Consider the following 18357-nt stretch of genomic DNA (forward strand, 5'->3'; position numbering starts at 1 on the left):
TATATTGTATATTATGAACTGTTGCTTTCAACATAGACCTACGTCTTGCAAAGTAAAGGAATATCATTTTTATATTATATATTATGAACTGTTGCATTCAACATACGTCTTGCAAAGTAAAGGAATATCACTTTTATATTGTATATTATGAAATGTTACGTTCAACATACGTCTTGCAAAGGAAATGAATATAACTTTTATATTGTATATTATGAACTGTTGCGTTCAACATACGTCTTGCAAAGGAAAGGAATATAACTTTTATATTGTATATTATGAACTGTTGCGTTCAACATACGTCTTGCAAAGGAAATGAATATAACTTTTATATTGTATATTATGAACTGTTGCGTTCAACATACGTCTTGCAAAGGAAAGGAATATAACTTTTATATTGTATATTATGAACTGTTGCGTTCAACATACGTCTTGCAAAGGAAATGAATATAACTTTTATATTGTATATTATGAACTGTTGCGTTCAACATACGTCTTGCAAAGGAAAGGAATATAACTTTTATATTGTATATTATGAACTGTTGCGTTCAACATACGTCTTGCAAAGGAAAGGAATATAACTTTTATATTGTATATTATGAACTGTTGCGTTCAACATACGTCTTGCAAAGGAAATGAATATAACTTTTATATTGTATATTATGAACTGCTGCAAACAACATACGTCTTGCAAAGTAAAGGAATATCACTTTTATATTATATATTATTAACTGTTGCGTTCAACATACGTCTTGCAAAGGAAAGGAATATAACTTTTATATTGTATATTATGAACTGTTGCGTTCAACATACGTCTTGCAAAGGAAAGGAATATAACTTTTATATTGTATATTATGAACTGCTGCATACAACATACGTCTTGCAAAGTAAAGGAATATCACTTTTATATTATATATTATTAACTGTTGCGTTCAACATACGTCTTGCAAAGGAAAGGAATATAACTTTTATATTGTATATTATGAACTGCTGCATACAACATACGTCTTGCAAAGTAAAGGAATATCACTTTTATATTATATATTATTAACTGTTGCGTTCAACATACGTCTTGCAAAGGAAAGGAATATAACTTTTATATATTATGAACTGTTGCGTTCAATATGTGTCTTGCAAAGTAAAGGAATATCATTTTTATATTATATATTATGAACTGTTGCGTTCAACATACGTCTTGCAAAGGAAAGGAATATAACTGTTATATATTATGAACTGTTGCATTCAACATACGTCTTGCAAAGGAAAGGAATATCACTTTTATATTATATATTATTAACTGTTGCGTTCAACATACGTCTTGTAAAGGAAAGGAATATAACTTTTATATATTATGAACTGTTGCGTTCAATATGCGTCTTGCAAAGTAAAGGAATATCATTTTTATATTATATATTATTAACTGTTGCGTTCAACATACGTCTTGCAAAGGAAAGGAATATAACTGTTATATATTATGAACTGTTGCGTTCAACATACGTCTTGCAAATTAAAGGAATATAATTTTTATATTATATATTATGAACTATTGTGGTCAACATACGTCTTGCAAAGGAAAGGAATATAACTTTTAAATATTATGAACTGTTGCGTTCAACATACGTCTTGCAAAGGAAAGGAATATCACTTTTATATATTATGAACTGTTGCGTTCAACATACGTCTTGCAAAGGAAAGGAATATCACTTTTATATTATATATTATGAACTGTTGCGTTCAACGTACGTCTTGCAAAGGAAAGGAATATAACTTTTATATATTATGAACTGTTGCGTTCAACGTACGTCTTGCAAAGGAAAGGAATATAACTTTTATATATTATGAACTGTTGCGTTCAGTATACGTCTTGCAAAGGAAAGGAATATCACTTAACTTATATATTGTATATTATGAACTGTTGCATTCAACATACGTCTTGCAAAGGAAAAGAATATCACTTTTATATTGTATATTTTGAATTATTGCGTTCAATATACGTCTTGCAAAGGAAAGGAATATCATTTTATTTATTATGAACTGTTATGTTCAACGTAAGTGTTGCATATCAATGCAAGCCATATAATTGTATTATTAATAGACTATATAGACTTATAAACGACCTACTTTACGAAAGGGAGCGATAACTCAAACATGAATGTATAAACAATATTTGTTGTAGGTATTGTCATGGCTGTGCAAGAAAGGCGAGGAAACCCTGAAGAGGCACACGGAGCTGGCAACGAACCTGCCCGCCATCAAGGAACAGGAGCAGGACTTCGAGAAATTCTACTTCATCTCGATGGTGAGTACCGTCTGCATCCAATAGCATCCTGTGACACACTTGTGCACGGCCATGACGTAACAAGTGTGCCACAAATTTTGTATACAATAATTGTGGTAGTGAGAGCAATGTTTTAAGTTAAATAATGCAATACCGCAGTTGCTGTTTCCAGGTTTGAAGTAATGCATTATCATTCCCGCGTTTAAAGTTATACCAGCGAGCGGAAGTTATTACATCGAGTTGTTTTACACCTTCTTTCTAGGGCGGGGTCAACCGACTAGGATAGCAATGGATTGGAAAGGGGTTAGGGTATATAATATTGTCGAAAGAGCGCCATCCTGAAAGAAATTTAACTCACAAGTCCAATTTATTGAGAAAGGGGCCGTAATTAACGCCTACCGAGAAACTATAAATTCGTAATGACTAAAGCTTTAGGCGTGCAATCTGTCTGTAAATACTGTAACTTACCTTACTGTTCTCATTATAATAGTCGCACATTATTTCGTCGTATCGCCTATTCTGAATCGAAGGGTTCAGAACCATAGTGGGCCAAGCGCCATTTACACAAACCGTAGAAAACAAGAGTTAAAATGAAGTTATCACTATAATTCAATGGAAACATATAGCAAGTAAAATAAAGAAAACACATTAAAACTAAATGATATGTCAATCTTCATTAAACTATGGTATTCACTTAACTTTAACCCTTGCTTTCTCCGTTTTTAATAAATGGCGCTTGGCCCGCTATGGCTCTGGACCCTTCAATTATTCTACACTGTCACAGCCATTACTACTATTTTAATAGTGATACTTTCCATTAGCAGTCACCTCTCTAGAATCAAGAATCTTGTTGATAAGTCAGCTATTTAAGAAATAACATAAAATATAACTACCGTATTTTGACACATGTCATTTATTTTGAATTTCTTAGTAGTCACAATTTTGAATGCAGAATTTTTACACAATAGCACTTATTTTTAAAAATGTTGGATATCGTACAAAAATTCTTGAGTAAATTGACTGAAACATTTAATATTAGTTATGCATTTTAAAGAAATCTAAAATTTTTGTCTGCTTACTTGTCCCTTTCTGTATTTTCTACATACATTTGTACATCAGAAGTCAGTTTAAGTCTTTGTGTATTACCTTTCTCTATAAAATATTCTTTCATATTCCTCACTTCTTCTAGTGCAAATCCACATGCGTTAGCATTTTTAAATCGCATATCAACTCCGCGTGGAGTATAAAACATCATTGTCATATCTCGAGTTGATTCATAACGACTGAAAATCGAGACTTTGGACCTTTCTTCCGCGTATTAATAAAAACAGAATTGGAAAATAGCTCCACTTGATGTCTGGTGTATCATTTCCCGATCTTGGAAAAGTCAGAACTATTTTTGTTGAAGATTTTGTTATCATTCAACCGGTCGCTCAAAGTCTGACAAACTTTGCCGGTAATATGGGTCTACTTTATTATTATTAATTATTTCCTTCCGAGATGCAGGTTTCAAATATAATTAGGTCTCAATGAACGACAAATGCTTGCAAAGCGTTTCATGAAGCTTTTCCCCCTAATTTTAACAGTGCACATCAACATAAACACAATTTGTTAACGCTGTCGTTCAAACACAAACGAGTGTTTATATTAAAGTTGATGACAGAGATGATTTTCCTAGGGCTAATCCTGCATATTAAAGACCCAAACAGTATATTGAAGAGCTCATTTATCAATATAATAACGGAAATGTTAGCAAATTACATTTCCTCAAGTGCATATATTTTTATATAAAAAAATAATACATTTCAACATTAGTGACAATTTTCATGTTGTATAGACTAGCGTCGTGCATTACAGACGCTATGTTCGGTTCAAGTTTGTCGAGTATGGCGAAGTTCGATATTCGCCGATGTTCGCTCTGCAGAACGAAGCCTGTCGTGATTGTTCCGCCTTGTTGTAAAAATATTCGCTCTCCTCTACTCTTGCTTTAACCGCTTAAGGTTTTTAGCACAGACCTTACTATTAGTTTTTCATATAAAATAAGATGAATTTTTTAATGTCTTGGTTGCCTCTCTCATGTTCGAACATTGCAGGACACTAGTATAGACCTATACAAAAATGTTTTATTTTATTTTTTTACAAGAACTTAAAACACCTCGACGAGTACCAAGTTATAGCCCATTCGTTATTTCGTAAAACCAAGTCCATGAGAGCGCCGTAGCTTATTGTAAGAACCCTATGGTGGGGGTAAGTGAGCTAGCGAGCTAGCTAGCTGCAAGTGGAAGAGTAGCGAGAGAGGGGAAGCTTCTCTGCGCACTTTATTCTTCTCCTCACACACAGGTAAGTTTCATGACATAACGAATGCAACATAGCAACATTTTAATAATACCTGTCGATAACATAGTTGCAAGTGTCTGTGAAATAGTGAGAGAAATACTACCGCGCGCAACGGATGTATACCCAAACATGATTGCCGTGCACAATTATTGATACTTTGATGTCGGGTAAAAATTTATCCTGCGCGCAATCGATGGACTCTTTCTCTACTGATTCCTTTTCATGGGTAAATGGGTTATATTTACGGTCATCCGGTGTCAGAGACAATCAATCAATCAATCAAACTCCTGTATCTCCTCATCAGGAGCATAGGGCATTCACAAAGAGCCTCCATCGGACCCTATTTGTAGCCAACTTCTTCACTTCGCTCCATGTTTTCCCCTCCCTAGCAATTTCCTCCAAAACTGTTCTCTTCCATGTATTTTTTGGCCTTCCTCTTGTTCTACTACCCTGGGGGTTCCAATCCAAAGCCATTCTTTCTACTGCTCCATCTTCTTTCCTGATTGTGTGCCCTATCCAATTCCACTTTCGTCTTTTGATTTCTATTGTGATTTCTTTCTGATTTGTTATCTTCTATAGTTCTGAGTTTGTGATCATATCTGGCCATCTAATTTTTTTAATTTTTCGTAAACATCTATTAACAAATGTTTGCAGTTTATTTTGTATAATTTTACTTGTTTTGCATGTCTCACAACCATATAATAAGACTGATTTCACGTTACTGTTAAAGATTTTAATTTTTGTAGATCTAGATATAATGTAAGATTTCCATATTGGGTACAACTGGACAAATGCACTATTTGCATTTTTTATTCGGTTTTTTACATCCTCAAAGGCTCCACCATCCTTGTCAATTATACTACCCAAATATTTAAATTCTTGAACAGTATCAATGTTATTATTATTTTTACTATTTAATCTCATTTCTTTAGTTTTCTTTACGTTTATTTTCATATGGACAATGCATTAATTATTACTAATATCTTGGAGATATTGATCGATACAAACGATATGACCCAGAAAACAGGAGTTCAAGATGCTGACCGCCACTACTGAGGGAGGCACGGGGGCTAATTAAGTGTGCCCCAGCACAATGGCGGCCTGTGACACTAATTGGAGTTCTGTATAAGGAAGAAAGCCACCGTAAACCCATACCAATAAAATGTAAATACTCGCGACGGAAGGCGTGGGTCGTTGCTGTAACGCATTACACGGTGATTACTTGCCCGCAGCAATAACGCCGCTGCCGGCATTCAATTAAAAGTGGGGGTGTGGCCGCCCTTGCTGCCTTGTTTGCGGCCGATAAGTGTGCTCCAAGTACCCCACTCTTTACACGCTTCGACTGCCGATTAGTGCAGACACTTCGCTGTGGTTTACTTGTTTCCGGGAGGTTTGGCCATCAAGTCCAGCTGTGGGCAATTCTGAATGAAAGTTCATTGACCTCCTCGTTTTGAGTTAATTTCCACAATGTGTGCCAACTGTTTCAGGATCCTCAACGTATATTTTATAGGCCAGATGTAGGGACCGGATTTTTAGGTTTTAAAAAGTCCATTTTAGGTTTTCGGAATATGGGAAACAGATTTTTTTAGGTTTTATGTCCACCCTGTGAAAGGGGTCGCAAAAACTGCCCGATCGTTAAAAATGTATCCTTACAGTTGTTCTTATAAAATAAATATACATCTATTAAAAGAACATGGACCACGAAACTGACCTCTTCAAGAACCAAACTATTTATCAAAATTAGAAAATACGAGAGATATTTTTACAAGATTCAGGGTGTATGCAGGGTGTTAAAAAAGTATCCAATATTTTAGGTGGTGATAGTATGCATCAAAACAAGAAAAAGTGTCTAATAAACATGGGTCCTACAACACATACTTTCTGAGATCTGAACACTTGTTCATAGGAGGTGCTCAATGTGACGTCCATTTATGACAATACATTTTTCTGCCCTACAATATAGCAGACTACCAGATAATCATACCGTAGTTGACACCCCTGGCATGGAATTCTGATACGTCGCAAAGAATACTGAAAAGAAAAGTCTGGTTGTAGATATGAGCGGGGTTCAGCAGAGATGGTGTTGTGAAGTTTCGTAATCAGCATGAGTAGGCTGATGAAAATTCCCATGCAGTTGAAGAAACAAGGCATCAGCACCGATTCTCAATCAATGTATGGGCAGGCGTTCTTGGCGATAGATTAAGGATCATACGTGCTACCACAAAGATTAACTGGGGCTCGTTATCATTGCCTACCTTGCTGGAGTATGTGCCATGTCAGCAAAGATTACAGATGTGGTTCATGCATGATGGCACACCAGCACATTTTTTCCGCAATGAGCGTGAACACCTGACACTGACATTTCAGGACCGCTGGATTGATCGGGGAGGCCCCACACCTTGGCCTGTTAGTTCCCCAAACCTAAATACCCTAGACTTTTGGTTATCAAGAACAACTAGGTTAGTTTCAAAGAGTGCGTGATTCCTTACGCCGGAGGGCAGAATTATGCATTGCCATAAATGGACGTCACATTGAGCACCTCTTATGAACAAGTGTTTAGATCTCAGAAAGTATGTGTTATAGGACCCATGTTTATTAGACATTTTTTTCTTGTTTTGATGCATACTATCACCTTCTAAAATGATGAATACTTTTTAAACACCCTGTATATACATTTTCAACCCAAACTAAAAGTATGTAATTGTTTTGTTGGGGAAAGTTTAGGGCCTCTGTCGAGAAAAACACTTTGCGTAGGGGAGAGTTGGGTAGTATCGGACATCGGGTAATATCGGACAGTGAGTTTCTTTCATCTACCACCAGATGATAGTACCTGAAAGACATGGTTACGTTTCTGTGATATCACATACAGAAACGTAACCATGTCATTCAGATACTACCATCTGGTGATAGATGAAAAAAACGCACTGTCCGATATTACCCGATGTCCGATACTACCCAACTCCCCCCCTATATATATATATATATATATATATATATATATATATATATATATATATATATATATATATATATATGAAGAAATTATGTAAATGAAACATGTTACAAGAAGGCAAGCGGTATTTTATATGCATGTTAACGGAAGGATAACTGAAAATAAATCAGTGTTTGTGCAGTTGTGTCAGATTCTGACGTTTCAGGAAATAAACACGTAAACATCCTCAGCTATAAATGCTGGGAGTATTTTCGGTTTTGTCGCTTTGGTCGCATGTACTGTTTCTATAGTTTCTTTTCCTACAAAGCTTTACCAGTTTTCTACTGCTTTATGTGTCACCCGTCACGTCCATAAGACATCTAAGCGACGCACAGCGGAAATTTACGGATTCTCACTTTGTTCTGCGGATATCACAGTAACAGCTTTAGCATACGATGCTCTTTGAGTTGCTTTCTTATGTTGTGACCAGGACTTTCAGACTCTGGACGAGAGTCCAGATGGAAATACAGTTGAATGAGGGAGTAATTAACGAAAAGGGTCTGCTATGTTAACTTTTAAATTTAAATGCAGTGAGTGTAAAAACCAGTCCCGCGTCGTGGTGTAAGGCATCCTGCTTAGGACTCGCATTACGGAATGCGCGCTGGTTCGAGTCTTCACGGGGAAAGAAATTTTCTCATGAAATTTCGGCCAGTTTATGGGACCGGTGCCCACCCAGCATCGTGATGCACTTAGGAAGCTACGATAGGTAGCCAAATACAGTTGCGAAACCCAGCTATAACGGCTGGGGGAATCATCGTGCTAACTACACGATACCTCCATTCTGGTTGCATGATCGTCCACCTCTGCTTCGGCATGTGAACGTGAGTCCAGCAGTCGGCTGGTCGGTCCGGGCCCTTGAAGGGCTGTGGCGCCACGGAGTATAAAGGCAGAAATGAAAGGAAATATCACAATGTTACAGTAGAGCGTCTCGTTTAGGCACAGTGAAAACGTAAACCAAGTGCAGGTAACGTGTGGGAGAGGACGAGCCGTAGGATAAACACGAGGAATGCACAAGGTTTTAGTTACAACATTTATGGCGGAGCATTAATTGAAATTATATTTTCCAAAAACACACAAAACAAAAGAACACAAATTGCATAAGTTTATCATACATATATTTGAACAAACAAGCAATTGTAATGTTGAAATAATTCAATATAACAAATGAAATTTTGCTACTTATACAGGGACATCATTTTATTTTTACTAACATTTTTAATATTAACCTGGCTATACCTTTAGAGAACCGGAAACACCGTTTGCTACCCCCTTCCACGACTGTAGTTCGATGATACTGGCGTAAAACACAAATCACTTTACTAGGTATAGGAGGGAAGAAAAGTAGTTAATCCATTTACGTAAACTAGGAAATATCGCGATTTTGAGTTCGATAATTTTCATTAGGTTTTTGTTTAATCAAAATACAGTACTGTATTAACAATAAGTTAAGTGTTTTTACTCACGAACTGAGTTATCCATGCGAACATATTCATTATGCAATGTATATTATACTGTCTACAGCACATAAGCGTACAATATAGAGAATGAAGTTAAATTGAAAAATAATCATAATATGGATATTTAAACACATTTTTGAAAATGGTGGCCGTTCATTTCGATACAGGCTTCAGTTCTTTTGTGCATAGTATCGCACTATAGACTATTTTTACCTAATTCCAATTACCAGTTTCGTCCTTCGTACTAGTAACTCATGTTGAAATAATTCTGTACCTACTCTGTAAAAGAGTACCTTACGTACTGTAAATTCAATCTTCATTTCTGCCCGACCATCAGAGATAAAATTACTCAGACATGCTATCTACTGTCCGTCCAAGTGATATGCCGCAGGATCGTAGAAAGGGGGAAATCACGTGACAGTTAATTACTTAACGAGGCCCTTTTATTTAAGTTATTTTAAACAGTTGTATAATATTACGTAAACGTCCAATTCGTAACAGAAATTGTTTTCAGAAAAGAGCTAAGACAGCCAAGCTCTTACAGAGGGGTAAGCAGAAGCAGGTGGGGGAAATCGGGATGCGACGTAGGCAAACGGACGACAGTACCTGTGCGAAAATATGATTCAATATTGATAGCTCTTTCGTCACTGGAAAACGCGAATATATTTCTGGAACGTACTATACTCACTAATTCAGTGCTGTTTACTATATGCGGCCTTGATTCTGTATGGAGGACAGTTGGAACTTCATTAGTAGAGGGGGTGGGAGTGAAGTACATTAAAAAAAGTCAGGTACAATAAAAACTGAAGTAAAAATAAAATGTTGTCCCTGTATGATGTTGCTTTCAAGCAGCATTTTTTACGGTCATAAATTTCATTCTCTATATGACAAACATATCACCGAATTAACAAAACTACAGTATATTGGTCTGATGTAACAACACTATTTCCTAAACATAATACTTATCCCTTCTCAAAGTTCAATTTATTCAGGTACAGTACAGAAGACGGTGATATTATGTTCGTCATACAGAGAATGAAATTCATGACCGTAAAAATGCTGCTTGAAAACATCATCGTACAGACTAAGTAGCAAAATTTGAATTGTTATATTGATTTATTTCAACGTTACAATTCCTTGTTTGTTAAAATGTGTGTATGATAATGTTATGCAATTTGTGTTCTTTTATTTCGTGTGTTTTTAGAAAATATGTCAATTAATGTTAATTAATATTATTAATTGTAACTAAAACCTTGTACATCCCTCGTGTTTATCGTACGGCTCGACCTCCCCCACACGTTACCTGCACTTGGTTTACGTTTTCACTGTGCCTAAACGAGACGCTCTACTGTATTTAAATCCCAAACATTCTTACAATCCCAATCACGCTCACAGTAACAACCAAGAACAGCATAAATATTTCACTCAATAATAGGGATTCTTTTTACCGAAAATAGTAGACTAAAAACTGTATTTTTATGTTTGAAATATATGTAAATTAAACGTGGTCGAATCTTTTGGAACATGCTGTCCACAGGAGACAAGAATTTCAACCCTCGAGCAAAACACAGAGCATCCAGCCAGACTCGTGAGCTGTCTTTCACACACCACTACAAATCGGTGGTGCGCAGAACACAAGGATCTTTTGTCTTGTGTTTGAACAATTTTATTCGCAAACAGCATCCGTTCCCAGTCGTTGACCCATTCTGCTGTTGACATGCTCACGCGCCTCGGAGCGTTACGTAACCAGAACCCCTCTCTGCCGTGTTCACTCGATAGCAGCCCCGGTGATATTTGTCATGTTTTGCTGCGATCACCTTTCAAGTATAAAGGTGAAAGGACTGCGAGAGTCTGAAATTTTGAGGTACACACTTCCTAGAACGAGCAGATTCTTCTCAATTCCTGATGATGATGATGATGATGATGATGATGATGATGATGATGATGATGATGATGATGATGATGATGATGATGATGATAAATTGGATTCGGATTTTTGTAACTAAAACTCTCGAAATACGGCCTAAAAATACAAAAGTATGATATAAAAACTTGAAAATACGACGCAAAACAAATTAAATATTGTCAAAAATTACTTAGAAAACATTTTTATTCATCCTGCTACAAAATTGTTTCTGTGAATATTAAAGATAAGTGTTCAGTACATCGTATCGCACTCATCGGACGAATCGGACGGATCGGAAAAAGGCAGTCTTTGCTGTAATTGTTATGTAACCGCCTTCACTGCATCGTATCGCACGCATCGCCTCTCGGCAAATCCGTCCACGTTTCTCGGATGAGCAACTTTTCCGATGCGTGCGATCATGGCCTTCTTTAATAAATCAATTTTAATTGGTCAACTGTTACTATTGTGTTGTGCCATGTTCAGTGTCGCAGCAAAATGACAGACGGAAAACTTATTTCGCTTGTAGAAAATTGCGAAGAATTATATAATTTGAGGCATTCCCATTACAGTAATCAAGTCATTTCTTACATATATATTATATAACCAATATTTATTTCGTTTCTTCCTCTTCAATTAAGATGCATGAAGCAATTACAAATTCTTATTCGCTAACAGTCATAATTAATAGACCTAACCTCAAACTCCTCTGTTTTCAGCAATGTCAATGTCGTACGACGTCATGTTTTAAACAGCTGATAGGGGGATCCGATGAGGCGATGAGGTGGAGCCGTTACAGGGAACGCACTGCACTTAAAATATCCGTTGCGTGCGATTCGTATGAGGAGTGCGATACGATGTAGTGAACGCTTACCTTTACACTTTGTATTGGCCATAGCGGACTGATTCGGTAACTATTGCGAGTAGGATCGTGGTTTTTACCTATATCGATAGGAGATCTAATAAAGAATAATTTATTCCTCTGGCGAATTCGAATAGCGTGCACGGTTTTCGTGTAAATTTAATTTTAAAAATCTCTAAATTCAAGCCATTGCCTGATGCGAGCAAGTGGCAACGTCTTGGCAGAGAGCAGCTCACCTACCGAGAACACACCGAGTTCGTTGACCTCTTACATCTGTATCACGAGTAGAATGTGTTAGCGGCGATGTTGTCAGACTGCTGAAACTTAAAACTTAATTTTTTAATTAACCGTGCATTTAATCACAAAACGCTATATAGCTAGGTTGTCTATTCATTTCAGTGTACCCTGTCGTGCCTTTCAATCTGCAATGTTATTTCACTTCCGCTTTGTATAATGTAGAACCATAGGCAAGTTTAAATCGCACATGCCAACGAAGTCTGAAAGCATATTAGTTTGGTTCAGGAAAAGTACTCGTCTTTTATGTAATTGTCTTTTATTCACTCATTTATAGAGCATTTCTTTTGTACAGGCAAACAATTTGTCTTTTATTCTCGCAATAAAATCATACGTAATAAGATAGCGTTCTTTTGAATTCAGTGTGGCGCTTCAAACTTCCGAGATCTCAGTTTTCCTCTACACTCTTTCTTTCGCTCAACTAATGTGTAAATATGGTTTATTGAGCACAATGTGCATGATATGTATAAAATTAATCACGTGGACATTTAACTAAGTGAGATTATTCGTTCTGGACAGTCTTTGAAATGGTACAACGTGCACTGTTGGTCACATGCTGTGCTTATGCAGGTATCGACTGTGTGGAACCTTTTGTCCGGCACAACTTGTCGTGAAACCCGTGGAATGCAAATCTTGTGTCTGAGTGAAGTTCGGGCCTTTCAGTTCTTTTGTCCTCATGGCATACGTGGTGAAGAACTCAACTGGTGTTGCCTTCTTTTTCTTCTATCACTGGCGAAATTAACTGCTGCACTTGGATCAATTTATTAATATGTGGAACCCTTTCCCTGTATGGTACCTCTAAGCATGCAAATCCACTCATAGACATCTTAATCTCATATTTTCCTCCTAGATAGTCAATACACCCATATACTGTACACCGGCAATGCTGTTGCTTCCTCCGAAGTAATCTATATAAAACAGTTATATTACCGGTTGTTCTATATGGTTGTGAAGCTTGGACTCTCACTTAGAGAGAGGAACAGAGATTAAGGGTGTTTGAGAATAAGGTTCTTAGGAAAATATTTGGAGCTAAGAGGGATGAAGTTACAGGAGAATGGAGAAAGTTACACAACGCAGAGCTGCACGCATTGTATTCTTCACCTGACATAATTAGGAACATTAAATCCAGACGCTTGAGATGGGCAGGGCATGTAGCACGTATGGGCGAATCCAGAAATGCATATAGAGTGTTAGTTGGGAGGCCGAGACGTAGATGGGAAGATAATATTAAAATGGATTTGAGGAAGGTGGGATATGATGGTAGAGACTGGATTAATCTTGCTGAGGATAGGGATCAATGGCGGGCTTATGTGAGGGCGGCAATGAACCTCCGGGTTCCTTAAAAGCCAATAAGTAAGTAAGTATATTTCATTTTCCTTCATTTTTAAGGGACATGTTCTGCATCATTGAATTTTTGAATATCTGACATTGAAGATAATTCAGTAAGAATCAAGCAGAAGGAGAAACTATGGGAGAATAGTCCGCCATTTTAATGCATAATTAATGACGAAGTAGTATGAAAACCACTAGGTTTTTTGCCTACGCATAAATACTTAACAACATGAGAGGAAAACGAAGTGGGACAAAACCACTAAATCAAAATTCAGTGGTGATACCATCAGATTTACAATAAAGAAAAACCAGTCAATAAACTAAAAGCCTAATTATCAATGATGGATTTAGGTGTCCTGAATTTGGTGAACTGCCGAGGATCATAACTTCCTAATGATGAGAAGTGCGAATCCATAATTTTCACCAAGTGCACCAAAATACCTGATATAAAATTACATTATAATGGTCAATCTCTACAATATGTTGATCAAGTTAAATATTTAGGAGTCATTCTTGATAAACGCTTACTTTAGACACAACACATCAAATCTACTGCTGTTAAAGCTACTGCTCGCACTTTTCAAATTCATTCTTTACTGCGATCTCCTGTGCTCAGTTTGAAACAGAAGACAAATCTATATAGACAATTAATTCTTCCAAATCTTACTTATGCTTCTCCTGCCTAGTTTTATCCTAGATCATATATATCCAGATAGGTCGGCCTTATAGGCTTTTAGGTTAACAACTTTTGTCAGGTTTACTACGCTGCCATCTAGTTGTTACATAAGGAATCACGTCATAATTCCCATTTGAATTGCATTAGCGACTGTACTGCCATCTCGTGTTCGTTTACGGCGGAGGGGTGGCGATCCTGGCGGTTGTTCTCTTCAAAGTGCTGCCGATTTTAAAATAGCGATGAGTTATCTGTTTTATCTCGGACTACCATCAAGCCACTACAAACAACCCAAAACAGAGCTCTCCGGATCATCTACGCTTGCGATTGGTTTACAAGCAACATAAAAGTTCATGAAGATCTACGGGTTGACAATCTGCACACTCATCTTCTACAAGCTACAAGACACTTTACCAGAAACTTCATTCCAGTGACAATCCTTTCATCTCATCATAGTTCGCCAGTATTTTCGAGTGTGCGTGTGACAAGTAAGCATCTCAGCGCCATCTCTTAACACCAACCTGTACTCGAATCTCATTTCGTAACCACGAGGCAGGAGTGATGCTGTGTTGTGAGCTGTGGGGAGTAGGTTAATCGCACTTGCACGCATAGTGTATTGCCGTATTTCACGAGGCTTACATATATTATGTACAGTATAATAATTCTTAATGTGCGAAACTGCTTTTAAAATTAATCATTTTTAGAGAATAAATTTCTTCATAAAATTTTCAATCGCGACAGATTTTCATTGAAGATGATGCCTATCTATCGCTAGAACTATTATTACTACTACTACTGTGGATAGTAATAATAATAATAATAATAATAATAATAATAAAATAATACTGAGTTTTATGTACAAGCTCGAAACAAAAACCATGTATTTACTCGCGTATTGTGTCGCCTTCTTTCTCAAAATTCGGAGACGAAAAATCGAGGAGGAAATTACACGATGACTACAATATATAACAAACAATATATAGGCTATAGTTGGTTATGTCTGAGCTCTCTATCATTATATTTTAATGTTCCAAAACAACTCTAATCCTTGTCTAAAAGATTGTGTTATTGTGCATGGCATTTGAAAAATCGCTCAGTCCCTAGACCGGTGAAAACAAGCCCAGTTTTTCCATACTAATGGTCTTCACGCGTTTTGGCATCACACTCTTCTTGCAGGCAGTTTTGCAGCTTTTCTTTGCAGCTCGCGTACGTTTATTTTCATTGCATAATTAATAAAAATTATTTTTATAATATTTTCAAGTAAAATTTCTACCTCGGGACTAGGAGAAATTGCGGTGTACAACTTCTAATTACTAGATTGTGTACCAATATGCCTGGGTTAAATCCCAAATCTCTCCGCAGTGCATACGAAGAGAAGGCATATGTCACTGTTGATAGTGATTCGTCCGTCGGATGGGGACGTTAAGCCTAGCGACCCCCTTGGTGCTATTCGACAGGAGTAGGCTACGTGCCGGCACCGAGTTTCCCTTTCTCCCTTCCTCACCTACATCATCATCCTCACCCATTTCCTACAATACATTTACACGAACACTTACACATATACTCACTTAAAACACGACGTAACTCTTCACAGATACACTCATGCATAACTTGGCCCGCCGAAGTGGTATACAATTTGAAAATGGGTCACAGTCTTGCCATCTATGCGCAGTATGCGGAACCCGAATCACGAAAGTGAAGTGGGTAGGCATTAGTCACACACATTCTGAGCAAAGAACGTCATATAATCATGCGTCCTAATATCAATATTTTCAGAATTAGACTAATTTGAAATTGTTTGTAAAATACCATTATTCTTTAGTTTTAAGGGTAAAAAAATATTACAGGAAAAGAATTAACTATTCAGGAATATCGTTTCTTTAATTAGCTAGTATTCTGAAGCTAAAATTTTGTTGTGAATTCCATAGTTGCCTTGTACAGAATTTTTTTTTTTCGATTTTTAACTACAAAATTACATTTTTCTTACGCATTTATTACACAATTGTTACAAATCACGCCACTCTTGTAAATTCTTCAAGACTGTACATTAACATACATAATTAAACTGCAAAGAATCAATTTCCTAATGTCGTGTGATTTGTAATAATTTTTGTGATAAGTGCGTAAGAATTATGTAATTTTTAATTAAAAATTGAAAAAGAAAATCTGTACAAAGCAATTAACAACACATTTTTAGCTTCAGAATACTAGCCAATTGAAGAAATGACACTTCTGAATACTTCATTCTTTATTTGCAATATTATTTTACCCTTAAAACTAAATAAAAAGGTATTTTACAAACAACTACAACTTAAATAATTTCGAGGGAAAAATTGTTCCGGAGCCGGGCATCGAACCCGGGACCTTTGGTTTAACGTACCAACGCTCTACCACTGAGCTACCCGGGAACTCTAACCGACACCGATCCAATTTTTCCCCTCTATATCCACAGTGGATATAGCTCAGTGGTAGAGCGTTGGTACGTTAAACCAAAGGTCCCGGGTTCGATACCCGGCTCCGGAACAATTTTTCCCTCGAAATTATTCAAATCAACTTTACAGGGAGTTATACCTGAAATCTTGATTTGCATAATACACGTCACTCTTCGTTAACAGAAAACCACAATTTAAGTCACACGGAGTTAGTGTGCACTCGAAGTTGGTTGCTTGACGGTTGTCAGCCCACTTTGAGGTCTGTGGATATAGAGGGGAAAAATTGGATCGGTGTCGGTTAGAGTTCCCCGGTAGCTCAGTGGTAGAGCGTTGGTACGTTAAACCAAAGGTCCCGGGTTCGATACCCGGCTCCGGAACAATTTTTCCCTCGAAATTATTCAAATCAACTTTACAGGGAGTTATACCTGAAATCTTGATTTGCAACTACAACTTAGTGTAAGTCTGAAAATATCGAGATTAGGACACATGTTTATATAACATTTTTTGCTCAGAATGTCTTCGGAAATAAGCTCCGTAAGTGACTGTAAATCCTCATAAATCACCCTGTATATGGAATGGAATGGAATTTCGGGAGGGGGACACTATGACTCATCACTGCGACCTTTCAAGATCTATTGCGTTGACCTTCAAGCTAGGTGTATTCCCAAACCCATACCGGCTGACTACACTAAGGTTCGCTGCGTAACCAGGTTTTGAGCAGGCAACCCCCCTCGTTCCTAGGCCAGCCCGTTCAGTGTGGCGCCAGCCGGCGTGCGGAAATGCTATGGAATGATGACGAAATGGAGAAATTACGGAATGATATAGGTGCGTAATATAGGAGAAAGGGAGAACCCCAAGAAAAACGCCACCTTGTCGGCCACAAGTGTCACTATAGATTTTTCAATGAAAAATCTCAGACCTGGCCGGGATTCAAACCCGGTCCACTTGTGTGACACTCAGCCACCGCAGGGATTTGTATCCGTGCGTGTGTATGTGTGTTTGTCTCCTTCTCTTTAAGTTTTTATTGCAAATACTGTACGTCCGAACGTCCGATTTCACTCGCCGTGCTCTGCCGATTCTAATTTTGAGAGTAACAGAAGAGCACTGTTTTGTTTAAAACAATGACGTGGTTGTTTCTCTGATAATGAATCGCATTATCCGAGATGTCTCGCCTAAGGTTACGTTTCGTATAGCAACTAATACAAAACACCTGGCTGACCGTGGGATCCCAGTCCATTCCCTTGCATTTCACTCGCGAATAGGCCTACATATACTATATAGACATTATTAGATTTAATAAAAATCCGAAAGAAAATTGCGGGACACTGTCCGTCATGTAATGTGTAGAATCATTGCTTACATCACGCAAAATTCTCCATCCTTTCACCCTGCTAAACACTGGGCAAACCGTGGTCTGTGGTCATTGTAATGATGGTTTCTGCACACTTGGAAGGCGGCGAGACTCAATTGACCCCGATATCTGCGTCGGTGACCTTCTTTTCGTGTTGTAGTATTCGGATAAAATAGATTTGTGTTAATATTTGTCCCGATTATAACACGATTTCTCCATGTCCGAAGCAATACTGAGATGCTTTGTGAGTAACTCTTAATTTCAGGTGGTTTACAATTTGAGTTACCGTTAGAGGAGGTTCATGGCTTTGCTGCTTGCAGTACGTTCCTCATCGCAGTCCACAATGTGGAGGTTAATGTACGTTTAACATTTCAAGCATACGCGCTGCCCCTTATCTCTTGTGGCTGTCTGGTCTGTGGATGGATGGATGGATGGATGATGGATAGGTG

General features: G+C 37.3%; 1 protein-coding gene across 1 annotated transcript in view; it reads left to right on the plus strand.

Moving 5' to 3' along the window:
• LOC138716143 (puratrophin-1-like) overlaps positions 1–18357 on the plus strand; it is a 1133117-nt gene that overhangs the window by 748576 nt on the left and 366184 nt on the right. Inside the window, exon 10 of the mRNA XM_069848962.1 lies at positions 2174–2296. Coding sequence (XP_069705063.1) covers positions 2174–2296 — 123 coding nt within the window. The remainder of the gene's footprint in view (positions 1–2173; positions 2297–18357) is intronic.

Source organism: Periplaneta americana, chromosome 16 (genome assembly GCF_040183065.1).
Source record: "Periplaneta americana isolate PAMFEO1 chromosome 16, P.americana_PAMFEO1_priV1, whole genome shotgun sequence".
Classification (NCBI taxonomy): Eukaryota; Metazoa; Arthropoda; class Insecta; order Blattodea; family Blattidae; genus Periplaneta; species Periplaneta americana.